The sequence below is a fragment of the Onychostoma macrolepis genome, chromosome 03 (assembly GCF_012432095.1).
Source record: "Onychostoma macrolepis isolate SWU-2019 chromosome 03, ASM1243209v1, whole genome shotgun sequence".
NCBI lineage: Eukaryota > Metazoa > Chordata > Actinopteri > Cypriniformes > Cyprinidae > Onychostoma > Onychostoma macrolepis.
In genome coordinates, this window is record NC_081157.1 from 48,875,546 (window position 1) to 48,887,658 (window position 12,113).

Consider the following 12,113-nt stretch of genomic DNA (forward strand, 5'->3'; position numbering starts at 1 on the left):
TTAAGATTAAATAATGTCATAATAAGTGGTTTACATCATTGTTTCCATAACATTTTCAAGTTCTTGTTCTCTAAATGCTTGCTGTCAGACCAAGCATTCAACAGTCTCAGAATAATACAGTATTTATCTGTATAAAAATGAGAATTACTGTAATGTGTCAATAATGATATAATACTTAAAATAACAGTTGCATTATTAATTTAGTATTTATTTTTTTATTATTATTTTTATTTTTTTGCATACAAGAGTTTTGCATACAATTTAAAATGATTGGGGGGGGGGAAATTGAGTTATTTTTCTGTAAAAAAACAAAAAAACAAGTATGAAAAATATTCATACATTTAAAATGTATTTTGAAAATATGTTTTACATTTAATAACTAATTTCTGTCTTCTTATAGGTGCGGTGTGCATTTTTTTCAAAAACGCTTTAGAAAACGAGTCGGGGCCGAGTACCAAAACAAACTTTAGCCAATCAGCAGAAAGGGGCGTGTCTATTCATGATTCGAGGAGAGAGTGCTCAGTGCACAGGACGGACATTAGCCGAGCCGAGCTATTACAGAAAGATAGAGATGGTGGATAAAAAACAAAAGAGGAAAACATCTGCGGAAACAAAAGAAGGCTTATACACCATGTCTACACCGGACGTGACAGTTGTCATGTTGCGCCGCGCCGCACCAGCTAAAGTCTGTCTACACTGGTAGATAAATATCTGTAAATATCGGATCAGCTTTTCAGCGCTGGAGAGAACTCAAGGTTGCTTTGTTTCTTCTCGATCAGTGAGTAACATTGGTTTTGCTTTGTTTCACAGAACTATCGTTGCCTGGTTTGCGTACGTATGTGTGGGGCGGAGCTATCAAAATAGAGGCGAGACCCTTTTGGGGTAGGGGGCATTTTTGTTTTGGTGATTTGAAATATCAACATTGGCTACCAGAAATCGCTTACCCCACCTTTAAATGTGAATATGTGTATGATAATTAATACAACACTTTATGCTGTTTTCACTGGTTTAATGCAACATATTTCTTGAACTTGTATAGCTTGAACTCTTATCTGCTGTTAATCAAACAGAAACAGGTGTTCAGCTTTGTGACGTCACTGACTCCGCCCACACACACAGATCACTTTCTATTCTCAAGACATCAACAAGGACATAATCATCAACACGAAGAAACATGCAGGTATCACATTTCCTTATAAACACTCTATATGTTATATGAAATGTAAATATCAGATAGACTAAAACATGGGTTTATTTTAATCATCAAATGTAAACTGCAGGAACATCAGTGAGTTTCACTTTCATTTCAGTCACAGAACTGTATGAGAAACAAATCTGTGAGTAAAAGACTGTGTTCAGAGTTGAGACACATGAATATTAGCTGATGTGAAGTGTGTTTAGTTTATGGTCTTTAGATAAACATGCTGGAAACATGGTGCAGAACATCTGGGGCCAGTACCGTGAAGCCGGTTTAGCTGGCTAGCCAGGTAAGTTTCAGTTTAGTTTGCACCAATCCTGGGTTTTAGGTACCATGAAAGTGGCTTGACTTTTAGCTGCGTTCAATGCCATAGTAACTTATACTCCACAGCTAGCCTGCTCCGGGGCAGATTATGTTCTGAGTTAGAGATCTAAAACTGAAATTGGACCAATCAGATGTGAGCAAAGTGACACGTCTGACACAAAGAAGTCACTCTCCCAGTTTCTCTTGCTCCAAATCAAAGGTCATTACTAAAAAAAAATTGTTTGGCCAAAATAAAAAACTGAGTTATTTTATATGTTTTATATTATTATTAATCCATTACACACAAGCAATTTTAGTTTAACAGTTATTATAAATCATTTATTTAAAATGAATGTTAATATATACAGATCGTATATAATATAAATAAGCTGTAGAATCACTAGATAACACTTTAAAAATGACTGTGACCTTACATGTTCGAGTCTCTATCGCTGTATATTTCTAACTATATAAACTAATTTAACAAGTTTCACTTGTGACTGCACTGATAAAGCAAGATCATTTCTTTTATTTGTCCTCTTTCATGAACAAGTATTTTATTTTATTTTTTTTTCACAGACGCTTGAGGACATTGAGAAGATGAATGATGGACGTTATCTGGACTGTGCTGAAGCTTCACAGTGTTTCATGATGGAGCAACAGACCACAGAGAGACGTGAGTGTGATGATGCTTGAAGCTCCTAATAGTGTGTCACGATACCAAAATATTGACTTCAATACGATACTCCACTAAAATATATTGAGACTACTACTGAACCGATACCAACATAGAACAACAGGAAAGGTTTTATCTTTCTTATTAATAATAATAACATAGATGCAAGTAACAAACTAAAGGACAAATACAATAAAATAAAGACACAAAATGAAATAAATAGGGGCCTATGAAATCTGTTTTATTTCTGCCCAAATTCTGTTTTATTTTTTCCAAATTCTGCTTTTTTCCACTCTATTTTAATGGTTACATTAAAAATATTAATCAAAAGCATGTCTAATTAATTGAAATCGTGAGCCTTACACAATTTAACAGCAATTTATTAAAAGTTTAACAAAAAAATTTTTAAGGCCCTATGAAATACGTTTTATTATTTTTCTCAAATTCAGTTTTATTTTTTTCAAATTTGGTTTTCCATTCATTTTCTGGATTCCATTTTAATAATAATTATATAATAATAATAATAATAATTTAAAAGCATGTCTAATTATTTTATAAAGAATAATTCAATTTTATAAAGAATTAATTTATTATATTATTTATTTCTCTTTTTACAAACACTGTTGTGTATTTACAATTTTCTAGTAAATAAATTGTAAAATAAAAAAATTTCTGATAAATATTCCTTAAATATTGCTAATTGTTAATATTTTATTAGTAGTAGCATTATTATTAAATTAAGTAATATTTATGTCAAGTTGAACTGAACTTTTATTTTGACGGGTTACTGTGAAGACCTTTATGTTTCTGTTTGTATGTGATATCTCCATGGTTTTTCTCAAAAGTAACAGTAAAATGCTCATGAACTGACCCCAGAGCAGTTCTAGAGATCATGTTTATGTGTTCATAAACACCGCGAGCATCATGTGCACCAGTGTTAATTTCGCCGACGAAGACGAAAATATTCGCCAACAAACCTTTTTCTGTGACTAAGACTAGACGTTGACGAGCTAAAATTAATATCTGATGATAAAAACTATGACGAAATTTATGCCGCGTCTTCATTAACAAGACGAGACGGGACTAAAATGTTATTTGAGGACTACCGGACATTCAAAATACATCCTATAGGCTAAGTTAACTGTAATGTCTTTCAAAATGTGCGCCTCTGTCTTTGGATTGCAATCAGATGAGGGACGTTTATATCTAGTCTCAGTATGGCAGCCGCAGCGGACGGATAGGCGGAAAATGTGACTAAGACTAAGCATTTTCGTCTCAAGATAAAGACTAAGACTAAATCAAAAATGCCTGCCAAAATTAACGAGACACCCTCGCTGCAGACTGTAGCGCGGTGACGCCAGGTATCTACGCCAGGTATATGTTTACCGTGCATGCACAAAGTGACGTATGGTATGTCTATGACACGCATGCGCATTGCGTGTGTAATTTGCATTACGTGGTGACGGTAGGTGTTTTTGCGCCGTGCGTGACGTAACACATCATAAAACGCATGCGCATACTTAACAATACTCTAATAAAATGTAAAAGTATTAAGAACCCTAAGGTGGAAAAAATAAAACAATAAAATGTAATACAGCACATATCCATGATTTTAACCATGTCTCATCTCAGGTAAAATGATACGGAATTACAGAGTTTATTCTGTAATATCTGTGTAGTATTTTATTTACAATTTATTAACATTCTGTTGCACTTTACTTCACTGTGTATATTGTAATATTACCCTTTAACGGCGCCTTATATATTTCTTATTAGGCTAGTCAACATTACAAAAGATGACATCAGTCGTTAGCTCTAGTGGTGCAGATGGTAAATCGTGTGATTTTCACATTTTGACATGATCGACGCAGGTTCGAATCCGCCTTTTAGCAAAGTTTTTTCTCCCTTTTCAAATTTCAAATCACATCAAAAAAGCATTTATTTTCAATAAAAATTAAGGAAATAATCAAAAAGTTGTGAGGGAGGGCTTTATTGTCCCAATAAGGTGATATATCCATTTAATAATTTGAATTAAAATTATAATTTACACTCAATACGTTATTATTGCATAACGTTAATGTTTTATAATGTACTACAACACTAAGGTACAGGTAATTACCACTGTTTGCAATAAGTAGTTTAAATAGCAGAAAACCCTGCTATCACTTAGTGCAAATAGCTGCTGCCTTTATTATTTTAATCTGTCCTCTGTCATGGTTCTTGTTTATTTATTTATTTTGGATAATTTTGGACATTTTCCTTTTGCATTGGCAATTCTGCATGTTAAATATTTAAGCTTGGCTTGAGAAAGCATAGCCTGAAACAATTTGAAAGTTTTACAGTTGAGGGCAATACAGTCTATCAGGAAAAAAAAACAAAAAACAGATAGTTGAGATGAGACAGACAGAAAGATGAGAAGAGAGACAGACACTCAAATACTTTTTACAGTATTCACTACATGTTAAGGAGTTAAAGAACTATCTGTCTAGACATATGAAGTGGGCCTCTTCTCTGAATTTCGTCTCACTGATAATGTCCCTAAAAAGTCATATGAACATGAAGGTAAATTTAAGAGGTAACACTTTACAATAAGGTGTCATTTGTTAACACTAGTTAATGTATTAATTAACATGAACTAACAATGAACAATACATTTGTTACAGTATCTATTAATTTTTGATAATGTTAATGCAAAAGATGACAAATATGAGAAACATACATACATACATAATGAAGAATATATATATAAATGTATGTATGTATGTATGTATGTATGTATGTATTTATTTATTTTTTTGCAATGCATGCAATTCATTACTTTATTAATATAAGTATTTCTGCTCTATTTTAATACGTTTAAAGGCTAATTTTAGGCGAAATAAGACTTTTAAAGACCAGCACCAGAATCCCTGTCACGTCGAATACTAACACATATCATAAAACATGTCATAAATGTTTGAAATTGCACACATTTGCAATGACACTCTCTGTGATTATGACCAAAGCATCCTTACAATTAAAAGCCAACACAAACGCACATTTTAAGAAAACAAAAGTAAGTAAATGTTCTGGAAGTGAATGAACCATTATTGAACCTGCGTATTTATGGTAAATACATAGGTAACGTAGGTACGTGACGTCACAGCGCTACTGCGCCTGCGTTTTATAGATATACCATACGTCACTTTGAGCATGCGCGGTAAACACATACCTGACGTAGGTACCTGACGTCACCGCGCTACAATCTGCAGCGAGGAGTACTTGAAATTAACACTGATGTGCACTTCAGTATGTGTGTAGTAAACGAAACCGCGAGTCTGCGTCATTCATTCACACACAGACACATACAACATGCAGGATTCAGATTTAAATGGCCAGATTCCATGATATTCCGCGTTATGCAGTAAATTATAAGTTTCCTGTGATTCCATCCGCATTTTCATAATCATACGGCCTTATAAGTAAACAGTGTTTTACTCAGGAATTACGGCTCTTATTAAAATGCATTCTTAAAGTACTGGTACTAATAAAATGTGGAATCTTACCATTTTTTAAAAGCAGGGTATCGCAATACCTTTTTAGTACCGATATATTGTGCAACACTAGTTCCTAATGATTAATGAACATGTTTTAATCATCTTCTTCTGTCAGTTTCAGAGTGTGTGAAGCTGAATCTGGTTGTGTGTGGGAGTGACGGCTCATTAAAATCCTCCGTATCAGAGCAGATCCTGCAGCAGACAGACAGAAGATCAGACGTGGAGCTTCATGATCGTCTGATTAATCTGCTGGAGCTTCCAGCTCTGACTGGTCTCTCGGAGGAGGAAGTGATGCGTCAGACTCTCCGCTGTGTGTCTCTCTGTGATCCTGGAGTTCATGCTTTCCTCCTCATTATTCCTGACGCTCTGCTCAATAATGAAGACAAAGCAGAAATACAGGAGATCCAGAGGATCTTCAGCTCAAGAATCAACAAACACATCATGATCCTCATAAAGCAGAGTTCAGAGCGTCAGACAGAAGAACTCAGTGAAGAAACACAGTCTGTCATTCAGAGGTTTGGAGGACGACATCAGTTCTTTGGTCTCAAAACACAAGTGTCCACATTGATGGAGAACATCGAGCAGATGCTGGAAGAAAACAGAGGAGAGTGTTTCTCCACAGAGATGTTTCTGCAGGCGCAGGTGAAGAAACTGATGAAATATGAAGAGATGAAGAAGAAAGTTCATTCACTAGAGACACATTTACTGTCACAAGGTAAGAAAAATTGTTTGGTCTTAAACTACACAGCTTTTTTAAAATTAGATTTTTACTAGAGTACGGTTTGATGTTATATTAAAGTTTTATACATTTGTCTTTTAAACAGAAGAACTGCAAAATTTAACATTATAAAGTTAAAAAATTCAAAATTTAATTTAAAAATTTGAAAGGGAAACATTCTGATTGTACAAAAATAAGGTCAAAGGTCAAGTTCCAGTGTTCCACAGGAAATGAAGATTGCTGCAACTGATGTATTTCCTCTTTTTCAGGTTCATCAGAGAATGAAGATGATCTGAGGATTGTGCTGCTGGGAAAAACTGGAGCTGGGAAAAGTGCAACTGGAAACACAATCTTAGGAAGAGAAGCGTTTACAGCAGAAGAATGTTTTGAATCAGTGACTAAAGAGAGTCAGAGAGAAACATCTGAAATCAACAGCAGACGTGTTACTGTGATCGACACTCCAGGACTGTTTGATACTAAACTCAGTAACGAGGAGATCCAGAGAGAAATAACTAACTGCATCCACATGATCCTGCCTGGACCACATGTGTTTCTCTTACTGATTCCTCTGGGACGATTCACTCAAGAAGAGGAAACAGCAGTGAAGATCATCCAAGAGACGTTTGGTGAAAACTCATTAATGTACACCATGGTGCTCTTCACCAGAGGAGATGACCTGAAGAAGAAAACCATCGATCAGTGTTTGGGAAAACCTGGATCTCCTCTGATGAATCTGATTGAAGCGTGTGGAAACAGATATCATGTGTTCAATAATAATCAGACTGAAGACCGAACACAGGTGACTGATCTACTGCAGAAGATAGACATCATGCTGAAAGAAAACGGAGGGAGTTACTACTCGTGTAAGATGTTCAGACAGATGGAGAGAGAAAAACAAGAACAACAGATGAAGATCCTGATGGACAGAGTCAGAGAAAGAGATGAAGAACTCAGAGAAAGAGAAGAACGATATAAAAGAGAAATGAAGGAACAGGAGGAGCACATGAGAGACGACATGAAAAGAGAAAGAGAGATGCTTAAAGATGAAATGATGCAAGAAAAGGAGACTGTAAAGAAAGAAAAAGAAAATCTACAGATAGAAATAGACAGACTGATGAACAGAATAGAGAATGAAAGACAGAATCATGACCATGAGAGAAAGAGAAGAGAAGAAGTGTTTAATGAGAGAGAAGAGGGTTATAAATCACTAATGAAAGAGAAAGAGGAGAAAGAGAGAGAAATGCAAAATAAGATGAAGAGAGAAAGAGAGAAATGGGCGAAACAGAAACAAGAGGAAAAGATGAAAAGAGAAGAAGAGGATGAGAAAAGAAGAGAGAAAGAACAGAGAGATTATGATGAATTTAATAAGAGACTGAAACAAGAGAGAGAACGAATGGAAAGAGAGAAAAAAGTTCTTCAATCTAAACATGAAGAAGAAGAAAACAAGAAGAAGATCCTGATGGAGAAACTGAACAGAGAAAGAGAAGAACTGATGAAGAAACATGAAGAAGAGAAAGAGAGAATAAGTAATGCACTTAAAACACTTCTGGTACTTCATCTGACTACACTTAAAATATATTTTCCATATTTTCCCCTTAATTTTATTAAAGGTAGGCTATGTCATTGTCAGATTTAAAAATGTATATTTTTCCAAAATTTCTAATAAAAAAAAAATAGAATAAGAACAGGTAGAATAAGAAGAATAAGTTACTAATCAAAAGAAATCATATAACAAAATTAGTTTCCACTACAAAGGTGGCACAGAAGAACACAAAAGTTAAATTCATAACAATGTTGTGAGAATAATGCTTTAAATATAAAATTTTGAATATAGAACTATTGTTTGATTGAAATGATTTAAATAACTGAAAGGACACTTTAAACATAAAAATAAAACTGCCAGTAGATGGCGGCAAGTCACTGATTTTTTTCACTGAATCATTCATTCAACTGATTCGTTTGAACAGGTGATTCATTCAGGAATGCAGCAAGTGACCGTCTTTATGAGTGGGTAATTGAATCACTGACTCACTAGACTCATTTAAAAACGCAGGTTCATTCATAAATGAAACACCGCTGTGTTTGAATGATGAGCAGCGGCTCGGCTGTGACTGTTTGAAACTATGTTCCTTGACCAAATAGAGCACAATCAGGCAATAATGTTAAAAGTCATACAATGTACATCACTTTACATAACTTACTGTTTATTGAGCTGTTGTATTAATTTAATATCACATTTACAAACTCCTTTAATAATCTTTAAAAGCTGTTACTCACTTCAGTTCATCGCAATCTTACAAAACTCCATTATAATCAATGAAGATCTCTGCACTGCACAACGAATCTCTTATTTACACCGTCTACACTTTGTTTGTTATGGAGAGGATTTGTGAGCTTGCATAACTCAGCAATGAACAAAAATATTTTGAGCAGTGAGTGGATTCTGATTAACATTGCATTCAAGGAATCATGTCTGCGATACATTACTCAACGCTGCACAAACACACGAGCAGAAATCTTTGAAGCTCCTCTCAGCGCAAACACAAATAGTCTATGCTGATCGGGTTAGTCGCACAGGTGCTCCTAAATATTTTTGATAGTCGCACGCAGTAGCTACTTTTCAGTCGCACTGTATAGCCCTGGCAATGTGTCGTGATATTTTCTCTTTCTTTTTTTTTAACTTACGTTTCGCACAACCGCCAAATTGATGCTGCCTATACATTTGAGAATAAATATGCTTGACTCTGACTGGGGAGGGGCAAATACACTGTGACCTGACACAATCGCAATTCTTTATATGCGTGCATATATTTGATATTCTTTCTGTATATTGTATCATTAACTGTTCTTTTCTATGCATCTGTATCTCTTCCAGCAAAATAATATATACAAAACATGAAAAAATATTTTAAAGGTCTTGTCATTATCGTAATCACTTGGTGCCCCCTATTGGCTGGTGCCCCAGGGCACTCGCCCAATCCCGTCTATGGATAATCCGCCCTGATTTCAATCCAGTAAAATGAATTTAATTATTAGTGGTATTTTTAATCAAATAAATGCAGCCTTGATGAGCATAACGGACTTCTTTCAAAAACATTTAAAAAAGCGACCTCAAACGTTTGTGGTGTGGTATTCTCTGCTATTCTTTAATAATGAGAATGATTTTTAGAAATATATCTTTAGTGTATTAACCCAGCCTTTAGTGTATTAACACAGAATTGTATTATTTTTACTTTACAGCATACATTGTTTGTATATTGTATCGTATATTAATTTCCGGTGATTGTCATTATAAAGGAGCATTCAAAAGAGCACTCGTTAAAAAAAACCCTATCAATTACCTGCAAATGTTGATTTTAGGGGTTATATCTTATAATATGTGATTTGTTCTTAATGGATATCTGTGTGTTTTCTCCGTTTTTCAGGAGGAATATATGGATTTTATGGATTTTTGGCAGTGTGTTTCGGGCTCATTTGTGTTTTTCTGCTGGTCTTCATCATACTGCAGAACTATCAATTCACCAAAAGCCTAGGTATGGCAAACTCTGATGACACCATCAAATCTTATGTAGCAGTCCCACGTTTTCTTTCATTCCTGACCCTATACATGCTGCTGCAGTCCTCAAATCACAAGCACATCTACATGTATTGAAGCCATTGGAAATGCATGAAATCAAAATGCTTGCAATGGTATAGCAATAGCAGAGAGAAACAACACAAGTGTGTCTTTGATGCATCCTAAGATGAATGAGCTCTAACTTTTTCCAGCACTTCAAAGCTCAAACGTCTGATTATTTTTCAATTTAAATGTGATGACCATCAACATTTGTTTTTCTTTTAAAGATTCTCCTCATTTGTAAAACGAAAACTTTCACAATGTACAAAAACGTACACTTTTTATTTTGACATTTAAAAACACGCTGAATTACCATTACAACCAGTAGATAGTGCAGAGCAGCACTCATTAGACATTTGCTCTGCCTAAAATAGTTTTCAATAGTATTCCTAAAATAGTGCTGTCTATCCCTCGAGTTGTTTGGAACTATTGAGAGCTTCATGAACCACGTGAGCGCACAGCGGGGAGATCAAAGTATGTCACATCTCTGATTTTCAGCGGCTCTGCTATGATCGTATCAAATGTAGAAATATCAAGAGGTATATTACTAACATATTGGCTGTTTATTAGTACTTATAAAGTTCATATAAATGCCTTTTTCTACATGATCATATTTTAGATCCGTTAATCCGACCCAATACCTAAACTTAACAACTACCTTACTATTAATAAGCAGCTAAATAGGAGTTTGTTGAGGGAAAACTCTTAAATAATAGTGAATATGTTTTTCCCTATTCTCAAGTGTTGATAGATATGTTTTGTTGTGCAATTATTTTTTTAAGGATATCATTAATTGTTTTGCTTTTGCTGTCAGCAGAACAAGCAAAGCGTGAATGTCATGAAAACTTGTGAAAGTGGCTAAAGCTTTAAAAGAAGCTGAAGCAAAACTACCATGCAGATCAAAGGGAGCTCGTGACTGGGGTTACTATATTCCTGTTGTTGGAGCAGCTGCTGGAGTAGTTGCTGGTTTTGCTGAAGACATTGTGCATAGGATTTTAAGATAATATGAAGCTGAAGGATGAGTTCAGGTAAATGTGGGCAAATTATCACATTAAGACACCTGTGCATGATGCAAATTTCCAAAACCATTCTATTTGTTTTGATTTTTTTTATCCTTGCTTGAAGAAATTATTTATTCACTTCTTAATCATACATGTTTTTTTAACTCTATTTCTTTGCATATTCTATAACTCTGAATTGATCTGCAACAATGAATCAATGTTTATTTAATTTCCAAAACAAAAAAACTTTCTCATTCAGATCATTTCACCTGAATATCATGACCTGTTTTAATAAGATTTTTCTCAGAGTTTGATTATTGATTTCTCTCTGTATATGTAAGAATATTGATTTTGTTCATTTCATTTTAGTGAAATTAAGGCCACACAACTTCTCCTCATCATCCATTTGACACCGATGTTTGTCAAAGAACTCTTCATTATCCTCAAGAAATGCTTCACGTCAGCATCCATCTTCAGGCACCCTAAACCTCTGAGGACTTTCATCATGGAGACTGATATTGTTAACTCTGGAGTACATTTAAATAATATGTAAGTGCTGTGTAGGGAGTGAATTTATTTCCTTATAAAATTAATTCTGAGGCCAAAACTCAGGAACTCTCCCAAAGACAGATGCCATGCAATAAAGCCATGAAAATAATCTGGAGAAGAGATGTACCAAAGAGAACAAAAGATCTCCAAAGAGAACAAACACCAAAACTTATCTCCTTGATCATTTATGACCCCCTTCCTCCCTCTTCTCCCCTCTGCCCTCTCTGTCTCTCCTCCCTCACTCTTCTTCCCCAAAAAGCAAGAATATCCATATGCCACAAATGTTATATTTTGTCAATGTTGTATTTTTTCTTTCATGTTTGGTATCATTTTAAAGGTCTCTGTGCGATTGGTAAATTGGTCTCTTATATTATGAGAAATATTGAAAACTTGAATCAACTCTGTACTCCTGTTGTGGGCGGCCTCCTTTCAGAATCTGATAAACATTGCTCTACAGGTGTGACCATTTGGTGCACGAGAACAGCTTCTACAGGAGGCTTCTCATCCCCCATACAC

General features: G+C 34.8%; 1 protein-coding gene across 3 annotated transcripts; it reads left to right on the forward strand.

The window, feature by feature from the left end:
- Positions 1-1,121: 1,121 nt before the first annotated feature.
- LOC131537085 (GTPase IMAP family member 8-like) lies at positions 1,122-10,717 on the forward strand. Of its 3 annotated transcripts, XM_058770344.1 has the most exons (6): positions 1,122-1,180; positions 1,402-1,487; positions 2,081-2,177; positions 5,829-6,428; positions 6,701-7,957; positions 9,857-10,717. In XM_058770344.1, the coding sequence occupies exons 3-6, from the start codon at positions 2,102-2,104 to the stop codon at positions 10,081-10,083; spliced, it is 2,160 nt and encodes a 719-aa protein (XP_058626327.1). In that variant the 5' UTR covers positions 1,122-1,180; positions 1,402-1,487; positions 2,081-2,101; the 3' UTR covers positions 10,084-10,717. The 3 variants fall into 3 exon arrangements, with proteins under 3 accessions (XP_058626327.1, XP_058626324.1, XP_058626326.1); XM_058770341.1 differs by lacking the exon at positions 1,402-1,487 and having other exon boundaries at positions 1,133-1,180; XM_058770343.1 differs by lacking the exon at positions 1,402-1,487 and having other exon boundaries at positions 1,133-1,180; positions 5,835-6,428.
- Positions 10,718-12,113: the final 1,396 nt, after the last annotated feature.